The sequence below is a fragment of the Zeus faber genome, assembly GCF_960531495.2.
Source record: "Zeus faber genome assembly, chromosome: 2".
Classification (NCBI taxonomy): domain Eukaryota; kingdom Metazoa; phylum Chordata; class Actinopteri; order Zeiformes; family Zeidae; genus Zeus; species Zeus faber.
Genome location: NC_137189.1, coordinates 46,355,318 through 46,380,313, shown reverse-complemented (window position 1 = coordinate 46,380,313; position 24,996 = coordinate 46,355,318). Strand labels below are relative to the sequence as shown.

The window sequence follows — 24,996 nt, the reverse complement described above, 5'->3', positions numbered from 1 at the left end:
ATTAAATTACATCAAAATGAATCAAACTACATCAAATGACTTTAAATTAGATCAACCTGTGTTTGAATAGATTAAATCGCATTAAACTACATGAATCTGCATAAAATATATTAAACTGCATTAAAATACATTATCCAGATTACTGGATAATAAGACTGCTCTTGTTAAGGTCTTCAATGACATCCATCTAAACACAGACGCTGGCAGACACGGTTGACCATAACATATTACTAGACTTCCTGGCACAGTACTAAACCGGTTTAAATCCTACTTAAAGGACAGGAACTACTTTCTGTCCATTAGTAATTACACATCTGAGCGTACAAAAATGACATTCTGGGGCGTCTTCTGTTTAACATCTACATGCCCCCACCGGCTCAGATTACGGAAAACAGCAAAATATGTTCCCATAATTACGCAGACGGGTAATCTGCACGTGTGTGGAGTTTGCATGTTCTCCCCGTGCTCACAATGGTTTCCTCCATGTAACATCAGTAAGGACCCCCACCAAAAACATGCACAATATCGTCTAACCAGCAATGGACATATGGAACCAAGGTCCCCAGGCGCATCATTGTATGCTGCCCACTGCTCCTGGCTGCCCCCCCTGAAGGAAGGACAAGCCAGAATGGGTCAAATGCAGAGGAACCATTTCACCGGCCACCATCTGAAGCGTGTGTGTTGGTTGCTGTCACTTCATGAATGCATGTGTTGTGGTGTGCCGTGTGACAATTAAAGATTATTCTCCTCTTCAGATGACATACACATTTACATAACCATATCACCAGGGGACTATGGTCCAGCTAAATCACAGAGCAGAAGTGCATTGAACAAATCAACTATCGGATGTGCCGGAATTTTCTCCAACTTAACAAAACAAAATGGAGTCATTGTTTTTGGAGCAAAGGAAGAACGACTAAAAGTCGGCGCTCAGCTTCAATCATTTAAGTTAAAAAGCACAAACCAAGCCAGAAATCTTGGTGTAGCCATGGACTCCTACCTAAATTTCGACAGCCACATAAAAACGATTACAAAGTCAGTCTACTATCACCTTAAGAACATATCAAGGATTAAAGGACTAATATCTCAGCCGAATTTCGAAAAACTTGTCCATGCATTTATCTTTAGTAGACTAAACTACTGTAAGTGTCTTTACAGGTCTCCCTAAGGGATCCATCAGACACGTGAGTAAAGCTTACATTTTTTTTTTTTAATTATTCAATATTTAAAAGCAACCTATGGTTAATGTTGTATCCAAGCGAATGTTCAATGTAAAACTTGGGACCCATTACCAAAGGTTTTAGCAACTAGACTAGACTTCTTTATTGTGACTTCAACTGCAATTCCTTCATCATAATGCCACAGTCTATCAATGATCTTTTTTCTTCCCTTGCAATGTGTAGGCCCATGTAGCTATGCAGTGAGCTTAACACCCTCCCAAAAAATACTCAAGACAGGAGCTGACTCTAGGTGTCTTTTATAGTAGTGGTGTGAGACTGCTAAACAGCACAAAAGTTTGCAGATGAATGATCAATAAGTCATCATAATTCTTACACTTTCTGCATACAAATAAACTGAGATTCTGCTTCCTTGAGGGCAATAAATAACAAGGCGGGTGAAGAGATGGTGTTCATTCAGCTGGCTGATTTTTGTATGACGGTGTTACGATTTCACATTGCTGTTACAGTTCGGATCGGGAGGGACAAAACTTAAATATCAATATTTATGTATCCTAATAAATAAATGTTCAATAGATCAACCAAACCCAAATTCCTAGCCAAAGATAAAGACGTCATTATCAGCAGCAATACCTCTTATAATTAAACAGCATTAACAGGACATAGTAGAATATGAACATATATTAAAATCATATTTTATTTGATATCATAGTCTTGAAATGTCAATATGAAAAGTACCAATCGTATAGATTGTGAACAACACAAAATCCCTTGTCTCTCGACATGTGCTCACAGGCATAACAGATGGGTTTTGTGAATTCATTAGCAGTTGACAAAAGATGAGGTGTGGCTTTGTAAAACTTCCTCCAGTGAAAGTACTCCATGTATTTGTCATCGTTCTTATCCAGGTACAGTAGGTATTCTGCCAGAGCCTTAGCATCAGGGAAGTCATTGATATGAATGAATGAATCTGGTGGCATATACTCTTCATAGTTATCTCTCGGCGGACCCAAAACCACCGGCACACTTCCTGCCACCAACGGTCCGTTCACTTTCTCTGTGATATAGTCTCTGTGAACTGAGTTTTCAAAGGAGAGGTAGAATTTACAACTACTCATGACTGGGTAGTAATCTTCATAGGGCAACGGCGACCCACTAAAAGCACTCCCAAAGAGTTGCACCTTTATGTGCTTAGAGAGCTCTTGGTAGTACCTTGCTCTGGTGGTTGTCCCAGTGGCAGGATTGTTGTTACTGACAAACCAACAGACTAATTTGTCTTTCTTTGGCAAGAGAAAATCAGCATCCGATTCTGTTCTCACAATCGTTAATTCGTATCTTACAGAGATGTCTGCATCTCTTCTGTAACTCAATGTCAGATTGAACAGATTTTCCAGTCCTGGTATTTTCCTTGTGTTTGTTGGGGACTCCATATGGTACCAAATCCATTTTTGGAAAGGTGGACGAGGTCCGTTTGGCAGGTTTTCCAAATTCCAGTTAATTTGCTTGTGAAAGAAAATGACTGCGTCCGCTTCGTAGTAAAGAGATCTGTCATATGTCAGGGCACAGCTTTTGATGTTGTAGTATTTCTCACAGTCATTAAAATCAAAAGATGTACCTTCTGGTAAGAACCACACCAAAACTGAAGGTATATTCTTCATTCTTGGAAGCAAACTGGATGTGCATGAATCCAAAGTTGATGGAAAATACAAATATGATGATATTGTCCACACAATTCCAAAGGCAGCCAACAGTCCAAGAAATACATCTTTTGGGCATATAGAGGTCATCATTCGCCCACTGTAAAGAAAACAAAAGTTTTTAAGTTTTCCTTGTCATGACAAATCTTATAAATGAAGGTGTATTGCTGGGGACCCAAGAATGTGCAGTGTCCTATTTGGTGCCATTTGGTCACATGACACGTGTAATATTAATAAACCTTCAATAAACAGTAAGCCAACGGGGGACGGGGCTTCCTGTGAAAGCAATCGACCTGTTCGGAACAGGCATGTTTGGTGCCGACATGCGACGCATTGTAACTTGAATAAGCTTTGAATAAACAAGCGAACATCCACTACATTCCAAAGTAAATATCTATACTTTTAAAATATTTTTTGCTCTCCTAGTTTCTTAACATTTAATCAGGATTTACATTTTTCCCGGTTCAATAGAGTTTGGCGCTGAATTTCCGGTGTCCAAAAGCGTGTGGTGCCTTATCTCCCGTGAGAAATTGTGTATTTTTAGTTAAAATTAACTACAGGAAGACATTGATTCAGTTCACAGCACAAGCTTAAACATACAGCCACCAGTAAAACAGGAAATGTATGGTATGTGGAGCTGAACATATACGGATATCCTCTAAGTTTCAAAATAGCCAGCAGCTCAAGCAAATATAATTCCCGGCCGTGAAAATAAAAAAGTCCTCCTAATTCCACTTCAGAAATTCAGAGAGATGGTTATGGAGTAAACAAGCTACCCGCAGCAGGCAAATGCGCTCTACCATGCACACTGAAAGGAAAAACGCAAGTATGAATCCTCTATTGTAAGGCTACCAGTCGCAGAACCTGTAATAAAGAGGAATGTCTGGAATCCACCCCACGTGAAGACTCCATCACAACCCATGACCACTCGGTTCCACTATTCGAAGCTTCTTCCTCAAGCTCAGTCTTGTTCAATTTACCCAGAAATTTGTGAAGCTACTCAAGTGCAGGCTTTGCCCCCACAAAATCTGTGCCGGGATCTGACCACAGCTTCCTGGGGTGTCCCCTGAGGGAAGTGAACCTCTGATACGCAAGCAGAAACTCTTCAGAAGACTGGTCACTGACGACATCAGTGTGTATGGTCCTTGAAGCCATACAGCAGAACACAATGCCCCAGGCTTTGACTCTTTTCCTAACCTCATCCTTTACCTTGTAAGGCCCAAACAGATCCATGGTTGTGAACTCAAATGGGTTGGCTGGGCTCGCTCTCTCTTAGGCGGAAGGTCACTCATAATTTGTTGACATCGCTTTGCTGTGGCTTTCGTGCAGGCCACACAGCTGTCCACCACTCTCTTCGTGAGTCTTCGACCTTTTACCCACCATGCCCTTTTCCTAATCCTGAGAAGAGTTCCAGCTATGCCTTCGTGGTTGGCTTTGTAGGCCTCTCATGCTACCAGTGTAGACAACCATGCTTCATATGGTATAATAGGAACAGCAGTTTTGTCTTCATTGAACATCTGGATTCTGCCACCACAGACCTACAGAAGGGTCCAGAGCCCACTTCTCTGTACACTAATAGGCTGTTTAAAGCTGTGTCTGGAAAAGTGGCCCTTTCTTGGGCAGCGAGAAAGAGGTCTCTGAGGGCATCTTCACCTTCCTTTGGTGTCAGAACAGCCTCCTTTCCCTTTGCTTGCACTCTCCTATTTTCCTTCAACTCCAGCCACTTTTTAGCAGCTCACCGCACCCCGGCAATGACATTAACTAGAATGTAGATCTATCTAAAAGCTACATAATGATACTGACCAAACTATTGATGGCATATCAATGTAGCTGTGATTTTCCCTCACAACCACTTTGGAGTAAGAGTTTGTTGAGTTGATTATATTGAGATAAATATCAGACTCCAACAAAATCCCAACACTTCTCTGAATTCAGCAGGGACTCCAGAGGGTTAAGATGGCTTACTTTACCACTTACATGAAAAATATAAAGCAGTCGTTATAAAAATCCACTTTCTAAACATTGTTTTCTTTAATTAAAAAACAACATATAACACAACGTTAATAAACACTGTTTACTCTGACAATTTCATACAAGTTGTTCATTTTCTTTTTTTCTTAAGATTGCCATTTTAATGATATTAATTCTTTATTTGTTGTGTGATCTTTATAAATACTGTGATTTGTTTAATTATTTTGTCCAGCTGTTTTGGACAACTGTTTAAAAATATATATATCTGACTTGTTTTGTCATGTGTTGTGCTAATTTACTAATTACTAATTACATTCTACTTTGGAACGTACAAACAATATTACAACTATAAACTCAAATAAATGGAAATGCACCATACATAATGCCATGGAAGTTGGATTCATGAAAATTTCATAAATCTATCATGTAATTTAATAACATGGACACTACTACGTTGTGCTTGTACAGTATGTCCAGATCAGTCTGAAGGTCAGTCACAATATTCTAAAAGAAAGCACGATGGGCATGACTGAACGACGTAACTCTACGATGTTTGATATTTGTCCGTTAAGTAAATCGTGATGCATTTCACATAAAACAAAGAAAACGGTAGTTCTTACCTAAAATGAATAAGCTGGACTCTGTGTGTTGCTGCCTGCAGCTATATTTATTAATTATTATTATTATTATCATCATCATTGTTATCATGGCTTATGTTTGGCTGTCTTATAATATTAGATTTTATGTCGGCATTTCCACCATGCACAACTGATACTCTTTCAGGGTGTGCAGAATGCAGCATTCAAGTATAATAGTATTATTGTTTTAATTGTGGTAAAAAACCGGCACATTTTCGTAGTGAATATTGAAAACCAGGATATTTAAGTGTTTCACAGATGTTTGTCGGGACTCCGGATGCACAGCTTTAAACCGGAACGCCTGGTCGCCGTAGTTTAACATCTCATGCGCTGTAGTACATCATAGTCAGGAACAAACTAATTCAATTTAACAATGGCCAATTTTGTTTCTAAAATAATATGCAGCCCATACTCAGACAACAATTGATTGGTGAGGTGGGGCGTGTCAAACTTGTTTTAACATCGTTATATGCCAGCAGACTCCTGCACAGACTTTGGCTGTAGGGGGGACTCACTGAAAATGAGTCGTTCTTGCAGTGGATTTAGTTCTTTTAGTGAATCAAAAGATTTGTGTCCCTGAAAGGAATCGAAAAGTCCACCACGACAGAGAGGACAGCCATTATGTCGTGGAAATAGTCACATTATTTTGAATTTGTGGGTGAAAGGGACAAGAACATTGCAGTAAAATGGGGGTTTTCATTTTTGGTAACGCAAAAGTACTCTAAGGAGTTTCTTTTCTCAGTAGGTAACGCTGTAACGTAACAAGTTACTTTTTAATGGTGGTAATCTTGTAATGTAACAAGTTACTTTTAAAAGTAACGTTAGCCAACACTGCCCATTACTAACACGTGTATAAAAGTGTTCTGTTACAGTTATGTACTGTACTTTAGTCATGCCTTTGTGTGTGTTTTTGGTAACACCTCGTGATTGCTTAGGGTAGGCTCCCCAAAAAAATAACTGCAGCAAATGACCATTGACCTTGTCACGTGATTAAAATCAGGAAGTATAATTCAGTGTGTGGTCAATAGTAATGTTGCCAACGTGGTGACTTTCTCGTTACATTTTGCAACTTTCAGACCCTCTTAGCGACTTTATTTCTAAAAAATAACTAGCAACAAATTTAGGGACTTATCCAGACCATGAGGGAAAAGGCGAGAAATATATTCAAATACACTATATTGTAATTCATTCAACGCATCATGGTGCTCAGAGTAATCAAAGTCCACGGCTCTTCCGGCATTAGCGCCGGGCAGTGTCTCTCCCTTCCCTAAGATTTCTCTATTTAACTGTTATATGGTTTAAAGGAGCAATAGACTTTTTTTGCTTTTACTTCTCATTATGAAGCTAATTTTGATTGCAGTTTAATTGCTGTCGAATAATGAAACCATCTGTGTTTAGATTGGTCCCCTATAAGCCTCCATATCACTGTCCAATGCGACTGTCTGCCACTTGTCTGCCACCTGTCTGCCGACCGTCTGGAAATGAAGACTGTGGAGGAATGTACTCCAGGTAGATATATAGACACATAAACCCTTGAATATATAAACCACTCATTGAAATGGGTTGAGAAATGTAAACGTTAAAGTGCTTTTTATCCAGAAGAAAGGCTTACAGGCCAGTCTTGCCTGTTCCAATATGGTGGCGACGTTGACGTACGCGTACGAACCCCCGGGAAAATTATGGGTTTACTACAACTACAACTTTTGTAGTTAGTGCTACTTTCATTGGAAAATAGTTGGCAACAGGTATGTTGCCAACTATGTTATTGTAGGACTAGATGGTGAAGCATGGACGATAAATTGTAGTTTAGTGTGTGTGTGTGTGTGTGTGTGTGTGTGTGTGTGTGTGTGTGTGTGTGTGTGTGTGTTAAGGATTTAGATTGATAAGTCCAGTCTCTGATTGAATATTGAATTCAATCTTTAATGTTTATCTACAATTACACTGCATTATTTCATAAAGAAAAGTTATATTTTGTGCATTTCGGGGATATTGATGCAAGATGTTTAAAAGCTAATGACAGGTGTTGGGAATAAATGAATCATCGTGAATAAAAAGTAATACCTCAACAATATAATGAGCATTATAATAAGGTAATTCATGTATAATTCATGCAGATAGGTGTAGGGCTTAAACAGTGAATACATTTTGTGGTACTGTACTGTATATTCCCAGCGTATTTATTACATTCAGTGTATTGACAAGCTTTTTACAATACTTACATTAAGCATCATTTTTATCAAGTTCTTTTGTCTTTGTTGTTTGTTTCACCCTTTTTCTGGTCAATAAACCTGCCGGCAAAGAGTTCACTCTCGACTGAGTGTTGAAAGGAAGATGTTTAGGCTGACTGCCAAATATATACAGAGCCAGCCATGTAACCTTAGATAAACATTTAGAATGGGTCATACAAAAGAGCTATTTCGGCCACACCGTGCCTAAGATCACCATTCCCAATACCAAGCGTCAGCTGGAATGGTGTATACCATTGCCCCCATGCCCCCATTGGACTCTGGAGCAGTGATTAGGCCTTCTCTGGGGTGATGAATCACCCAAACTGGCAGTCGGGTGCACAAAGAGAAGTCAGGAGAGCCCTACCTTCCTGAACGCATCGTGCCAACTATAAAGTTTGGCGGTGGAGGAATAATGGTCTGGGGTGTTTTTCATGGTTTTGGTCCGTAAATCTACAGCATACCATGACATTCTAGAGAATTGTGCACCCCCAATTTTGTGGCCACAGTTTGAGGCGTGTCCTTTTCTGTTTCAGCATGACAACACCCCTGTGCACGAGGCAACGTCCATAAAGAAATCGTTTATCAACAGCAACTTGACTGACCTGCAGAGCCCAGACCTGAACCCATTGAACACCTCTGGGATGCATTGGAACACTGACTGCCAGCCATGCCCCATCTCCCCACAACTTACTGACTCTCTTCTGTCCCAATGGGAGCAAATGCCTGCAGCAATGTCCCAAAATCTAGTGGGAAGCCTTCCTCGAAGAGGCTTTCAAAAGCATCCCCATGTTTTTTTTTTAAATAAATGTACATTTTTCTGCAATACAGTCTGCTGATTGTTCTGATGATTGTCCTGGTGGAGTTAAATGCTGGTTATTCAAATAAATCATTTTTTTTTTTGTATAGCCCTGATCTCTGGATTCTTTTTTTTTTTTGCATAAAAAATATATTTTTTAAATGATTTAATATTTAAAAGCAACTTATAGTTCATGTTTAATCCATGGTAATGTGCAAATTTGTTAATTAATGTTTCAAACGTGGAACTTGGAACCCATTACCAAAAGTGTTACGAATGAGACATGACTTCTTTATTGTGACTTCACCTGCAAATCCTCAATAACAATGCTAAAGTCTATCAATGATCTTTAAGATGGTGTTATATAAATATCAATATAAATATATGCTTATTTATAATAAACGTTCACTTGACCAACCAAACACAAATTCTTAGCCAAAAATAAAGACATCATCATCTGCAGCAATGCATATCTTAGTTAAACAGCATTAACAGGACATAGTAGAATTTGAACATATTGAAATGATATTTTATTTGATATCATAGTCTACAAATGTCAATACGAAAAGTACCAATCGTATAGATTGTGAACAACACTATATCCCTTGTCTCTCGACATGTGCTCACAGGCATAACAGATGGGTTTTGTGAATTCATTAGCAGTTGACAAAAGATGAGGTGTGGCTTTGTAAAACTTCCTCCAGTGAAAGTACTCCATGTATTTGTCATCGTTCTTATCCAGGTACAGTAGGTATTCTGCCAGAGCCTTAGCATCAGGGAAGTCATTGATATGAATGAATGAATCTGGTGGCATATACTCTGCATAGTTATCTCTCGGCGGACCCAAAACCACCGGCACACTTCCTGCCACCAACGGTCCGTTCACTTTCTCTGTGATATAGTCTCTGTGAACTGAGTTTTCAAAGGAGAGGTAGAATTTACAACTACTCATGACTGGGTAGTAATCTTCAGAAGGCAACGGCGACCCACTAAAAGCACTCCCAAAGAGTTGCACCTTTATGTGCTTAGAGAGCTCTTGGTAGTACCTTGCTCTGGTGGTTGTCCCAGTGGCAGGATTGTTGTTACTCACAATCCAACAGACTAATTTGTCTTTCTTTGGCAAGAGAAAATCAGCATCCGATTCTGTTCTCGCAATCGTTAATTCCTCCCTTACAGAGATGTCTGCATCTCTTCTGTAACTCAATGTCAGATTGAACAGATTTTCCAGTCCTGGTATTTTCCTTGTGTTTGTCGGAGACTCCATATGGAACCAAATCCATTTTTGGAAAGGTAGACGAGGTCCGTTTGGCATGTTTATCAAATACCAGTTAATGTGCTTGTGAAAGAAAATGACTGCGTCCGCTTCGTGGTAAAGAGATCTGTCATATGTCAGGGTACAGCTTTTGATGTTGTAGTATTTCTCACAGTCATTAAAATCAAAAGATGTTCCTGCTGGCAAGAACCACACCAAAACCATAGGTATATTCTCCATTCTTGGAAGCAAACTAGATGTGCACGAATCCGAGGTTGATGGAAAATATAAATAAAATGTTATTGTCCACAATAGTCCAAAGGCAGCCAACAGTCCACAAAATAAAGGTTTGGGGCATATAGAACTTATCATTTTCCCACAGCGCGGTTGTCTCCTGCAAAAGATGAGAGATAAGGGCACCACAGCACTGTTTATGTGTTTATACAGCAAGTGTGCACAGCAATGGGATTTCCTATCCCGTTTCAAATATAGTCTAAAGTGACTTAAGTGTTCCCTTCTCATCAGTTCTCTCTCAGTTCTCATTTTGGGAGGTCACATGGATGTGCATAATGGAACAATGTATGAAATAATGCCACAAGCATTGAAAAACACATTTAGTTTTTAGTCAAATATATTTTACTTGTTGGGGGGGGGGGGGGGTTAGAGTGAAGAAGGGTTCCCATATTTAGTGATTAAAACAAACCTACAGTAACACATAAATCAGGATGATTAAGTAAGAGTTAATTCAAGATTCAAAACTCACATTACTGCCCTGTTGTTTAAGCAGTAGATGACAGTGGACTACCTTCTTCTTGTCCTGGAAATTCCCCTGTGCAGTCGGAAAGATAAACCCTTGCTATCAGGAACAAACTGAGACCCTCATTAAGTTAGTTAGGTTTGTAAACAGTTACACAAGGGTTTCTCTCCGTCTCGTTGTCCGGAGAGGGCTCTCACACTTCCTGGAAGGTGGGCGTCGCCTTGCGACTATGCCTCAGGCCACATGACTTACGAAACATGCCCATACAAGGAAATACAGGGTACCCACAGACAGAGCAGATCAGAACATGGAGCAGTGAATGTAAGGCTGCATTGTTACTTAGACCTGAGAGTAAGGGGGTTAGAGTGTAACACATAAGCACATAATGGTAACCTGGTAACTTTACTTCCCTCCAAATAATCTCCAAAAACTTGAATAATTTGTTTGCAGTTGTTTGAGAGCAAGAGAACCAATGGATCAACACACTTTGCATTGGCTTTTCCCATGGAAATTTGGTGGTGATAGAAGCAGCAGCAGCATTTGTTGTTCCCCTTCTGCCTACTGTATAAGCCCTCTGAGACGCCTACAAAGCCCCTCCCCCGTCCTCTGTTTTGAGGAGGTGCACTGACGTCAACCAGAAGCCCCTACGCAGAGCGGAACACAGGACATCTGTGTCAGGCGCTGCAGGAAGTCACCCGGAGAGCAGACTTTCAGTTACTTCCTGTGGTAAGAGGGATCGCAACCTTGGGTTACGTGGCTTTTACTGCTTCATGACTGAACTCCGTCCACTGCACTACACTCGCATCCCCTCATCTGCACTTGATTGTTGTTATTTTTACTGTATATTTATTCTCATATGTGTATTTTATTCTAGCATGTATATGTTATATAGTTTTAACTGTACTGCACAGTTCAGAGTTCTGGACAAAAGATGTTCTCTCACTGTGGACCTGTATATTGTGAGAATAAACTTGAAATAGTAGATGCGGTGTGGGTGTGGGTGAAGTGAGCGGGGCTAAAACTGTTCCTCTATTATTAACCACATCTAGTTAAAGTTGTATTGTTATTAAGGTTTTAGTTGAAAGCCAGGCCTGCTGGTTCACAGATAATCATGTTTATTTATTTTAGAATGTCTTTACTGCGTCCAACAACAGAACAAGGTTTAGATCGGGGGTTGGGGAGCCATATTCCTCTTTCGGCTTTTCATGAAAATGACATACACGATAGCAGGCCATAGACTATAGATGAACTTTTAAAGAAAACGATTACTATGATTGCTACTATTTAAAAAAATACTTCCAAAAAATTTCCAAGGCAAGGTTTTGCAACAGACCTCCAAAACTCTCAATATATAAAATCTACACCAGCTTTCAATGTTGCCATTATTAAGCTATATTATAAAAATATTGCAAATTAAAGCAGCAGCATTTCTCAATCAGTGTTTATTTTTTTTTTTATGCAACCTTATCTAGTTAATCTTTAACCAATTAGAAATGAGTAACACAGGTGAAGGTCATTGTAAAGAGGAACCAAAGGCACCGTTTAAATGTACATAGAACAAACCCTTATTACATCTATATATACTGGACAATTGATAGGTAAATAACTCAAAGGTTGCACAGGGTAAGTCAATCTTAAATATTATAGTATAGAAATATTACTGTAACCATCTACAAAAGATAAAGTATTTTACACACACACACACACACACACACACATGGTATTTGTAACAAACCAAACCGCTTGAAGATTCAACGACTTGTGATGATTAAAATAGTGGATCAACCGGCTGGCTCTGTACACATACCTGCATTGGGTGGCCCGGGTGCCCCGTACAAATACTGCAGCCGCGTTGACACACAAGAATCAGCCAATGTGTGTGAGGTTGGCAGTGGACCAATCCACCGTGAGGCATATGAGGGAGGGGCACATCATTTTTCAAAAATGAAAAACGCATTGTTTTGCATCTATAATAAGCACAAGTGCTTTCAATGCATATTATATGGCTTAAAATGATAGTTATGTTAACAACGATATATTGAGGGGGACAGCTCTGTTTTTCCCAGGAAGGGGATGTTTTTCCCTTAATTTCCGTCCTGTGTGTCTATATACAGTATGTATATATATATATATAAACTGAAATAAACTATTTGTCAGTTGTTTCTCTGGTTATCAGTATGTGATTGGCAGACCAATGGGTAAAAGGTCAGATGGTCAGACAACACGGTCAGTTCTTTGTGAGCTGCTATTTCAGAAAACACCCTGAAAAACCCGTTCAGATCTTTGATCCCTTTGTATGTCACAGGACCCACAGTAGAATTAGAACCATCCCCCATATGAGTAAGTCAAATAAATCCTTTAAAAGAAAGATGAATTAATACCCACTGTCCATGAAAAAGACGCAGACGATGGAAATGTAAGTATTTAAAAAATAATTCTGCTGCGTGTTTCCCCAAGAACAAGACAAGACAATAAAAATAGTGTTTTTATAGTATATATTTTTATTTGTTTTATTTTCCAACGTTTACATGAAACAAAAAAAATCCCCGCAATTTCCTGGTGTATCCCGGTGTGTTGTCCATCTCGCCCACAAGCTTAGAGAATGGCAACAAAAGAAGAAAGGCAGAAAAAACTTTTAAATTATATCTTGGAGATCTAACATGAGTGAAGATTCAGCAACTGGATTGCATATTTCTTGCCTCAAATTTATTCAGAAACAGATTTTGGTGGACTAATAAGGTGAAATCGGTCAAAGTTATGGAGTAAATACAATTAAACCTGGAAGCCATGCTCAAACCCCATTGGCTCACAGAACTCAGAGCCTCGGGAGGGTGGCTTCTCCCACAGAAAACAGCCCGTTTTTGGAACAAGAGGGTTATAGAGGCAAATTAGAAAGCTATAATTCATATTCTGAGTGGTATATTCGGCAACAAACTTCAAACACATGTTTTGGAGACCCATATCACATTATGTAAAAAAGAGCATACTGTAATAGGTCCCCTTTAACTAAATAACAAAAAAAAAAAATCCAGAAACGAAATTAAAACAAACATTGAACATTAATTGGATTGAATGGTAACCTGTGGAAGACGATGGCCTCTTGCAACCATTACCAAAAGTTTTACGAACAGCCGTATTTCCTCAAAGAGTGACCAAAGCCTTTATTTACCATAACTGCAGTGGGTACCAGGCCTTTATTGGGAGCAGGCTTGTATTAGAGACAGGCTTTTATATCTAAATCCCACTGTTTAAGTATATTTGAAATTCAAATTTCCGTCTGGGTGCCATGCCATGCAAACAGATGTATGGTGATAAAAGAGAGCTGGCAGCTACTGTTAGAGTTGCACTTGTGGTGGTAGCCGACAGAGGAATAACAGTTTTCAGAATTTTCCATTGAATGCAGCACTTCCTGGCGTTCCTTGGCCCATTGGAGACGCGATCTGCGATTTGTTACGCAGCTGCAGGAAACAGAGTAAATGAAATACATCTATAATAAAAACACTGTTTTATTTGCTTTGGAGAAATGATGCATAGCTCCGATCAGTTTTTCGCCCGTTTTTTCAGGCAGGTTTTTATTGGTTCGTGACGACCAAGACCTACTCATTTATTAGAGGCCCAAATTTCATTTGACTACCAGTTTATATTTGTGGAAATACGACAGACATGACTTCTTTGTGACTACACCTGCAAATCCTCAATAATAATGCCAAAGTCTATCAATGATCTTGATGATGGTGTTATAAATATCAATATGAATATAACCTAATACTTGCACCAAGGCCTATCTTATAGTTAAACAGCATTAACAGGACATTGTAGAATACGAAAATATACCAAAAATGTATTTTATTGGAAATCAGTCTACAAATGTCAATATGAAAAGTACCAATCGTATAGATTGTGAACAACACTAAATCCCTTGTCTCTCGACATGTGTTCACAGGCATAACAGATGGGTTTTGTGAATTCATTAGCAGTTGACAAAAGATGAGGTGTTGCTTTGTAAAACTTCCTCCAGTGAAAGTACTCCATGTATTTGTCATTGTTCTTATCCAGGTACAGTAGGTATTCTGCCAGAGCCTTAGCATCAGGGAAGTCATTGATATGAATGAATGAATCTGGTGGCATATACTCTTCATAGTTATCTCTCGGCGGACCCAAAACCACCGGCACACTTCCTGCCACCAACGGTCCGTTCACTTTCTCTGTGATATAGTCTCTGTGAACTGAGTTTTCAAAGGAGAGGTAGAATTTACAACTACTCATGACTGGGTAGTAATCTTCAAAAGGCAACGGCGACCCACTAAAAGCACTCCCAAAGAGTTGCACCTTTATGTGCTTAGAGAGCTCTTGGTAGTACCTTGCTCTGGTGGTTGTCCCAGTGGCAGGATTGTTGTTACTCACAAACCAACAGACTAATTTGTCTTTCTTTGGCAAGAGAAAATCAGCATCCGATTCTGTTCTCGCAATCGTTAATTCGTATCTTACAGGGATGTCTGCATCTCTTCTGTAACTCAATGTCAGATTGAACAGATTTTCCAGTCCTGGTATTTTGTTTGTGTTTGTCGGAGACTCCACATGGTACCAAATCCATTTTTGGAAAGGTGGACGACGTTCTTCTGGCAGGTTTTTCAAATTCCAGTTAATTTGCTTGTGAAAGAAAATGACTGCGTCCGCTTCATGGTAAAGAGATCTGTCATATGTCAGGGCACAGCTTTTGATGTTGTAGTATTTCTCACAGTCATTAAAATCAAAAGATGTACCTTCTGGTAAGAACCACACCAAAACTGTAGGCATATGCTCAATTCTTGGAAGCAAACTGGATGTGCACGAATCCGAGGTTGATGGATAATATGAATATGATGTTATTGTCCACACAAGTCCAAAGGCAGCCAACAGTCCAATAAATAAATATTTTGGCCATATGGAGGTCATCATTTTCCCACTGTAAAGAAAACAAAAGTTACGTTTTTTTTTTTCTTTTGTTTGTTTTTTTAAACCTTTTCAAATCATAAACTCAAATCAACATGTTACACACACAATAACATGTTAAATGAGGCCCACAGTCAATCATTGGCAGTTTTAAATTATTATACAAGGTACTTATATTCAGTTAATATTGATATTTATTCATTAATATAAACAGGTATACTTACATCCAGGAATGTTATGACAGCAGCAAAACTTACAATCTATAAATCTTCGGTCGGTCTATATTAGACAGATTAACCCTTTGCATTGAACCTGGAAAGTGTATAAATCTTCTGTATAAACCGATCGGGAAGAATGAGAGCGTAATCAAACTGCTTTGCACTGCCTTACTGGTAAAACATGTACTGACACGCTCTTGTTTCCCAGTCCCTTCAAGAGGGTTTGGTTGATGAGGTTAATAATTAAACTTCCCCAGATTTTCGAATCTTCAAGTTAAAGCAGCCCTAGGCTTCTAAATAATGGCAGAGAATCTCTCACGGGCGCAATTCGTTTTCATTTTCCTGGAATCTCCTACGTGAAAATTAAAAAGAAACAAAATAGCTGTTTAATAAACCTTTCACATGAAACAAGTTTGCAAACAAATCCTCAAATTTCCACAGTGCAACACCTGCATTTACACCCCGACACTGCACACTGAATAACTCATCAAGCAACTCCAAATAACAAAAACATATGTATGAATATATGTTTATATATGTTTTTTAGCACCAGACGCACAACACAGCAACTTTCAATAACAGCCAATGCAAATATTTGACAGCCATCCGGTTTCTCCATCTCTTATACGCGGAACCGCTCATCAAGGGTGCAAACATTTTGACTTGGCTGCCACTAACTGGATGGACTCTAAACTTAACAGCACACAAAGACAGGGCACGTAAGACAAAGGTACCTCACAAAACAACGTGTAAATGGTAAGACATAACGACTAAATGTTACAGAGCAAACAACACCAAGATTCCACAACTTGTCTAAACTTACATTTCACGGGCAAGTGAAGTTCTGCCAATCAGCTGCACAAGTTGCTGGGCTCACACCTACGAGTGATTGAACATGAAAGACGAATGACCTAGCAGTCAGTCACATCAGCAGCTGCCCCCACCACGCCTCAGTGTACATAGCTGTGTACTGAGCTACCACAGCCATCTGCCAAAAAGCACCCTAGGACAGGAGCTGACTTTAAGAGTCTTTCCGCATTCCTACTGCAGGAACTTTCACCAGGAACCTGCCTTTCCATCGCAGGGACTAAGGTCTAAATGAAGTTCCGGGAACATTATTCTGGGAAACTGCGCTGACCTCAACCGCAAGGCCTGACGCAGAGCAGATCATAGGACATCTGTGTCAGGTGCTGCAGGATAATAAAAGTCGCAGCGTTGGGTCACGTTTACTGCTTAAACTTGATTGGCTGTTGTTCTTTTTACTGTTTATTTATTTTTGTATGTATATTTTATTCTAGCATGTATATGTTTTGTTTTAACTGTACTGCACAGTTCAGAGTTCTGCACATAAGGATTTCACTCAATGTGGACCTGTCTATAGTGACTAAGTTTGAAGAAAGAAAGAAATTTGAGATGTGGCACAGGGTGTGGGTGAAGTGGGCGGGGCTGAAACTGCTGCAACATTATCAACCACATGCAGTAAAAGTTTTTATTTTTATTAAGGTTTCAGTTGAAGGCGAGGCGCCCGGGTTCATAGATAATCATCTGTATTGCTTTCAGAATGTCTGTATTGCTTCACTGCGTCCAACAACAGAACAAGATCTAGATCAGGGGTCGGGAACGTTTTTCCTATCAAGGGCCGTTTCAATTTTTATAGCGTCCATCCAGGGTCATACTAAATTATTTTACACATACAGTATATCACACTTACCTTAATGCGATGGCTGGAACTGCTTAATTTTGGCAAGGCGTCTGATGTCAGATGGTAGTGATGATGCTACTCGCAGCTGCTTTTCCAGGTTTGGTTCAGTCAGTCTTGAGCGGAACCAAGTCTTTGCCAGAGTCTGTTTTGAAAGTAACTGCCCAGAGCAGTAGAATGTCCCAAATAGAGATGAAAACTGCAGCGCTGGGTAAACTCTTCAGGGCGTACATACAGTTTATAGTCACATCAGCTGGGTCCACAGGAAACAGCTACTAGACCGTCCACTATGAAAATATTGTTTTATGTCAATATTGACTCTGGCAAAAAAAGTAAAAGTAGGGGCTGGGTTAAAAGCCTGACACATTAAAGCATAGCCAGAAATTAGTTATTGTTTTTAATTTAAGTGCCTTTCAGTGATCGAAAAAAACAAAATTAAATATAGGCTCTCTATTTGGGCTTCATTCAATGGATGGCTGGTTTCTATTTTTCTGAATTTTACTAGAATCTTAACTGTGTCGAATGATTGTAGACGTCTGCAGAATAAAGAGAAACATTCAGTACTGCTCCAAAGCAGTGTTTGACCAGTCTGCCCCTCTTTCCGACGAAGACGGCTTTATACCATAGAGATGTTGTGGCCATTGGTCAGAAGTAATTTACAAGACTCAATTTGTCTCCCCGGATGTTACCTTTGAACAGTGAATTCACAGGTACTTGCAAAGTTTGGTGGCAGACGCAGATTAATATCCCTAACCCTCCCTAACCCCTAATCCCTATCCCTCTTCATCTCCATACAAGATTAAACAGGAAGAAATGTGGTCTTGTTCTTCAATGTTAGAATTGACATTGTAGAGAAAGAACAGCCTCTTTACATAAATTCTGGGGGGGGGGGGTGCTCCTGGAAACACAGAGCAATTAGGGGTTAAGTGTCTTGCTCAAGGACACTACAGCATGCTAGCAGGAGGAGCCTGGGATCGAACCAGCAACCTTTAGATTACTAGACGACCAGCTCTACCTCCTGAGCTAACATCCCATTATATCCCTAGTTCCTTCCCTATCGATTCCCTTCAAAATGGCCACACGTTGTGGCAGGGAAAGTGGGGAATCCACGGCACTTTCCACCCCCCGTATTATTTAAGTAAGGAGTCAATATGCGCGTTTTTTTTTTTTTTTAAAACACAGGTAAACCTGCTTAAAATAGGCGATTGACTCCTTTCCCATTGCCAGTAGATGAGTATCTTTTCTGCTGTGTCACGTTCAACGTATCGAACACACCAGGGGACGTGTCATGTTTCCAGTGTAATTGGGGGAAAAAAACTGTAGAAAGCAGCATGGAATACCCATGTCCGCATGGCAGCGTGCTGCCAATGAGCCGCGCATCGGGCCCGGTCCCTGGGCGGCGGGGAGCAGAGACACTCCTCCGGTTCGGAGTCCGGCTTGGAACGGTGCTGGAGTGCAGCCCGGCGGGAAGCGTGGGGGTTCTCTGCTACATGCGCACAGAGCGGTCCCCACATTTAGAACGTTTCATGGGGGGGAAAAAAAGTCAATAACTTCTGATCTTGATGGGAAATGGGATATAAAATGATCCATGGATATTCCTGTCTTTTTACGCGCCAATGTCGTAGGCATGTCATTGCATTGTGCTAGAAAATGATTGTAACCTTTCCCACTAAAGACAAAAGCCAGATGCTAGCGGGTGGGACTGTTGTCAGAGGTCATTCACTTTAATAGTAGTGGTGAGGAAAAAGGATGCACCATTTTTATTTTGTGCACAATAGGGTTGATTGTGGAATCATATTCAGGTTCATGTTTTTTACATTTCCAGGATTTGGATGAAGCAGTTGTCACATTAACAAATTCTATTCTATATATTTGTAGAAGACACCTCATTCAAAAAATGTTGGAAGCGTTTAACCCAGCGTACATCCGTACGTTTTACAACAGCAGCATTCTGAATGTCAACCATTGATCCTTATCTAAGAAATCCCAGAAAACCCTTGAAAATCATGTCCTTGGTGAATGACAGCAGTGGTTGTGTGATGTTTAAATTTACATCTTTGGGAAATCATAACATGAAGTAATTCATTAGTAGTTGAACAATAATGAACCAGAGTGTTGTAATTCAACATAAATATCCACAACTATTTTTAACCCTCTGGAGTCCCTGCTGAATTCGGAGAAGCGTTGTGATTTTGGTGTGCTCTGATATTAATCTAAATATAATCAACTTAACACTCTCACTCCGAAGTGGTTGTGTCTATATGAAGGAAAAATCACAGCTACATTGATTTGCCGTCAATAGTTTGGTCGGTATCATTACGCAGCTTTTAGATGGGTCTAAAACACGCAACATAGAAGGAATGTTTTTGTATTTTGTGTTGCCACCAGAAACGTTGTCATAGCAACGCACTAGAATAGTGAGGCACCGTTTTGTCAACACAAAACTTGTTCATCAAGGTCTTGGGTATACAATGAAGTCAAGACAGTTGATCAAACCTGATGATCCACACCTCTGACGGCCTCCTGGTGGGGGCCGTCAGAGGTGTGGATCTGCAGGAGGCAGGGCCCTCTCTCTGTCAGACTCTCAGACAAAGGAATGAGGCTGGAGGCGAGTGGGAGTGGAGCAATGCAAGAAATGTAAGAAATGTATCACATATCTCTACATATCACCAACATCACACCTGGCAGGGGAATGACACGTTACATACAACTCACCAGCTTATATCCTATGGTCCTATGGTCATCCCCAAACGCCTTGCGCCGATTCCAACCAGTAGATGGCACTCAGCCACAAAACTTTAATATTATGACCAGGATTGATGTGCTTTGTTAAAGAACATCATATCACGTCATATCTTTCATTTTACAGCTCAGAACATGTTATATTCCACAATACCTTCTTATTATCAACCTAATTACCAGCCAATTACATTAGAATATACAGAAAGGGGCGTGGCCAGAAAAAAAAATGAGACAATCGCCATCACGTCACCTACACACGCCCATCTGTAAATTTCAAATAAGTAAAAATTAAAAAAAAATTCCAAGGTTCAAATGTCCATAAAAATGTTCAATAACTCCGACGCTTAAAGGTGCAGTGTGTAGAATTTAGTGGCATCCAGCGCCCTATCCCTATGTAGATAAAAACGGCTCATTCTAAGGCAACAAAAAAAACATATTTTCACGGGATTATACACTAATTAAAACATATTTTTACATGTTTTATTCAATTACTGCCAAATCTGTTCCGTAAATTCTACACACTGCACCTTGATTGTGAAATAGAATTGACTTAAACTCCTGGGAAAAGAGCTGTTACGTAATAACAGCCTTAAGATTCAAGATGTTTACGTGAGCAGATGATTTTTTTTTTTGTCAAATAGTTACATTCCAGAATCATATATTTCCATCGAAATGTAAAGTCACTTTAAACTGTGTTAGAATTTTCACAACAAATAGAATTTTAGTAGTAGGTGAGTTTCCATCAGTTGGATTGGAAATTTGTATGTTCCCAATGTTCGATGCCCAAAACAGAATAATCTGCAATAGGTAAGTATACATTGTCATTCACGTTTTTTTCAGAAAAAATAAAAAAATAAAATAAAAATAAACAACTAGATAGTTAATTGCAATTATTTTTCCAACTCATATGACATGACGGTGACAGCACAAGGAGGGATATGTTGATGACATCATTATATAACCCACAGGTTCATCCCACAAAGCAAATGAAGGAGCAACGATGGCCACAAGCATCGCTTTAGTGAGGAGGCGTCCAATTAAAACCAAAAACCACCCTAATAAAACAAAAAGGGCAGGCACCCAGTGGCACCTACAGGATCGGCGCCAGTTGACGCCGATACTGAAGACACCTTTTACTCCAGCTGTTAATTCCCAAAACAGCGTTTCAGCCCAAACCCCGGGCTGTTAGCTGAGCTTATCACCATTGACGCTTCGATTACGACCCCGGTGTTTAGCTCGTGCTGAGGGGGCGGGGCCATACCGTGTATCACCGCTGTACGTCATCGGGTCATGATTCAGCTCCGCCCCCCAAAAGAAAAAAAAAAATCCTGACCACCAAAAATGGTGAGAAACAGTTTAACGGTCTAACGCCACGATTCAGTACTACATGGTTCGCAGTCTTTTCACATGTGTTCAGCAGTTACTTTCCAACACGTATAATGTGTTTAGAAACAAATCACCGAGTTCACTTTACAGGGACTTTAGTGAAAACAGTCAAACGTCAACAGCGGTTCAACAGTGGGTGGCGCTGGCCACACCAGACGCCGATCCGGCGGCACTTGGGAAGGCAGGTGCGTTGGACCATCTCTGCTTTTACCTCAACAACACGAGCAAAGCAAAAACGACTCAACACGTCGGAGGCTGAACTCACCCGTCCGTGCAGAAGATTCAGTCACGTGACCGAGTAGTTCCCGCGGGTGTTGACGGGTCGACCCGCGTTAGCCGGTTAGCATCGAGACGCTAGTCCACGCTCAGCAACCTGGTGGGAATGTTCCGAAATACTGACGTCGACCCGGCACCAAAAAAAAAAAAAAAAAAAAACATGGTGCACTTGAAAAAGCAAAACTCAAAAGTAAACGAAGGGTTTCCGAGTATATTCAGTGTGCGAAAAGAAATGAGAGGAAAAGCAGCGGAGTGGGAGCGGGGTCGCCATCGTCCTCTGAACTTTGACCCCTTCACTCATTGGTCACCCGAGTCTAATCGACGACTTAATTACCAGATTAATACAAATAATGATGAAAGCTATTTAAAATGAAAAAAATATATTTCCAAATCTCTCCTTTACGATTTATTTTAGCTGCGGCATTTACAGCTATTTATATTTTCGGTAGAAATTGCTGTGACCCCTTCACCCATCTGTCAGCCAATCAAACACTGATAAACAAAACAAAGAAATGGGAAATAGTTTATTTCAAAACATCGATTAAGGTTTTGAAATAAACTATTTTCCAGTTCTTTTTTTTTATTATATATACATATACACACACATATATATATATATATATATCTTGTGTGTATATAGTATATATAGTGTATATTCAAGATTCAAGATTTGTTATTCGTCACTTACATATACATACTTTCATACATATATGCAGTGAAATGTAATGCAACGCACCCGGTGATAACACACAATATGTCCTAGGAAAAATTTATTTCTAATAGACCAACTAACTGACTCCTAAAATGTAATACAGTAAGTCGAATACTTATAGAATAAAATAAAAATATATAGAATAAAATAAAATACAATAAAAATAAAATGAAATAAAATGGAATAGATAAAGGGAATATGCTTATGTATATGGAATAGGCAATTATGTATATACAGATATGTGCATTAAAGTGGCATGTGAATAAAGTGAGATAGTGTTTGGGATAATACAGCACAGTATACAACAGTACGGCGCAGCAATACGGCATCACGAACAACCCTGAACAGTGACACAGTATGCGGTACAGTATGCTACATACAGTACAGTAGGTAGTGGAGCCTATGTGTGTGGCTCAGTGAGGACCCCTGGTGAGTTCAGCGTTGACAGTTCTTATGGCTTGAGGGAAAAAACTTTGTCTCAGTCTCTCTGTTCTCGCTGTGTGACTGCGGAGGCGCTTGCCTGACCGCAGCAGCTGGAACAGTCCGTTGTTGGGGTGATGAGGATCCTTCATGATCCTGCAGGCTCTGCTACTACACCTCCTGGTGTATAACTCCTGCAAGGGGGGGAGGGTAGTTCCAGTGGTACATTCAGCTGAACGCACCACCCTCTGCAGGGCCCGCCTGAGGGCCCACTTGAGGATCCTCACCGAGACCCGGAATTTCCTCAGATGCCTGAGGTGGTAAAGACGCTGCCTCGCCTTTCTCACCAGAGTGTCTGTGTGTACAGTCCATGTTAAGTCCTCTGTGATGTGGACTCCCAGGTATTTGAAGCTGCTCACCCTGTCGACAGAAGTCCCATTAATCACCAAGGGCGCGTGGGTCCTCGATTGTGATCCTCGCCTTAAGTCCACAATCAGCTCCTTAGTTTTGCTGACGTTCAGGTGGAGGCTGTTGTCCTGGCACCAGAGTGACAGGTCAGCCACCTCCTCGCGGTAGGCCTTCTCGTCGCAGTCGGTGATCAGGCCCAGGACCACGGTGTCGTCAGCAAACTTGATGATGGTGTTGGAGCTGGACCTGGCCACACAGTCATGTGTGTACAGGGAGTACAGTAGGGGGCTGAGGAATATATAGTGTATATAGTATAAATAGTGTATATAGTGTATATAGTATATATCAAGACACTAGTCCACACTCAGCATACTGGTGGGAATGTTCCGAAATACTGACATCGACCCAGTACCACGGACGGGTGAGTCAAACTTCTGACTTCTTTTGAGTCGTATTTGCTTTGCTCATTTTATTGAGATGGTATAGTGTATATAGTGTATATAGTGTATACAGTATATATGGTGTATATATAGTGTATGTATTGTATATAGTGTATATAGTATATATAGTATATATTGTGTATATAGTATATATAGTGTATATAGTGTGTACAGTATATATAGTGTATATAGTGTATATAGTATATATAGTGTATACAGTATATATAGTGTATATAGTGTATATAGTGTATATAGTTTATCTGTGTATAGTGATCTTGTTTGGCTAGTGACCCCACAGAGAACCGTCTGAAGCTGGCCCCCCAGTGGAAAGGCCCGTACCCGGTGCGATACGGACGTGGCTGGGGAAGTCGGGGGCACTTCCCGGCTCAGCCGCCCCTTTGGAGACGATCCTGCTGTTCAGACGGTGCTTGATGACAGACTACGGCCCTGCGCCTTACCTGAAGTTGTCCCACTGTCAGGGCTGCCGAGGGTGCCTCTCCCCTTTCAACAGCCCATCGCCACTCGGGGGAGCGCAAACAGCCCCTTGCATACCCCTACATCGGCACGACACAAAGATGTGGAGCTGGACAACGGTCTAGAGGCTGTGCAGGGCGAATTCCCCATGCCCATTCCCCCTGACCTGAGACACTCTCAGGCTGGGAGGCCAACAAGACCCCCTCGGTATCTCATGGACCATACCTCTTAGACCGACACAGTACGCCAGTTAAGGACTGCTGAATGAAAAAAATAATTGGGTATCGGTTTGTTGTCCTGCAATGTTGATGTTGCGTTACACTAAAAAGTGTGAGTATTATTAATAGAAACATGGATGTTTCTTGTATTTGGGGGGGTATCATTTAAAATTGTTGCATCAGAGTTGGATCCCTCTGGCCTGGGGAAATGCTGCGAGGGCAAGGTCGACGTCATGGAGGGGGCGGTTCAATAAAAGGCCTGAAGAGCATGTCCAATGTACCCGGCCATGGGTTTTTGTTCGTACCTACGAGTGAAGGATCGTATGGAGCCCACTTTTCCTCCGACTTTACAATAACTATGGAAAAAACAAAATTGTCATTTTTGTACTTTGAGAGTAAACCGAGTGGTCAAAATCTTTTGAATTGAGGCAGCCTGCTGAAACTATTCTGTCAACACCGGATCAATTTGAAGTTTCCCTTTAAGTGATTTGTCCAAATTCACAATAGAACAGAATAGAATTAGACTTAGAGGGTTCAGCTCTGACATATTTTGG

At 40.4% G+C, this 24,996-nt stretch overlaps 3 protein-coding genes across 3 annotated transcripts; all 3 read right to left on the bottom strand.

Annotated features, from left to right (window-relative positions):
- Nucleotides 1-1,476: 1,476 nt before the first annotated feature.
- Nucleotides 1,477-10,662, bottom strand: LOC307248099 (4-galactosyl-N-acetylglucosaminide 3-alpha-L-fucosyltransferase 9-like). The gene is made up of 2 exons (XM_080024331.1): nt 10,524-10,662; nt 1,477-2,975 (listed from the first exon to the last, which is right to left on the bottom strand). The coding sequence occupies exon 2, from the start codon at nt 2,966-2,968 to the stop codon at nt 1,901-1,903; it is 1,068 nt and encodes a 355-aa protein (XP_079880457.1). The 5' UTR covers nt 2,969-2,975; nt 10,524-10,662; the 3' UTR covers nt 1,477-1,900.
- LOC307248098 (4-galactosyl-N-acetylglucosaminide 3-alpha-L-fucosyltransferase 9-like) lies at nt 8,902-10,641 on the bottom strand. Its single transcript, XM_080024330.1, has 2 exons — nt 10,524-10,641; nt 8,902-10,154 (listed from the first exon to the last, which is right to left on the bottom strand). Coding segments are annotated over exons 1-2 (1,092 nt in total). The 5' UTR covers nt 10,526-10,641; the 3' UTR covers nt 8,902-9,064.
- Nucleotides 10,663-13,145: 2,483 nt separating the features above from the next.
- On the bottom strand, nt 13,146-17,398 carry LOC307247970 (4-galactosyl-N-acetylglucosaminide 3-alpha-L-fucosyltransferase 9-like). The gene is made up of 2 exons (XM_080024145.1): nt 17,379-17,398; nt 13,146-15,462 (listed from the first exon to the last, which is right to left on the bottom strand). Exon 2 carries the CDS (start codon nt 15,453-15,455, stop codon nt 14,388-14,390), a length of 1,068 nt encoding a protein of 355 aa, XP_079880271.1. The 5' UTR covers nt 15,456-15,462; nt 17,379-17,398; the 3' UTR covers nt 13,146-14,387.
- Between the last annotated feature and the right edge of the window lie 7,598 nt (nt 17,399-24,996).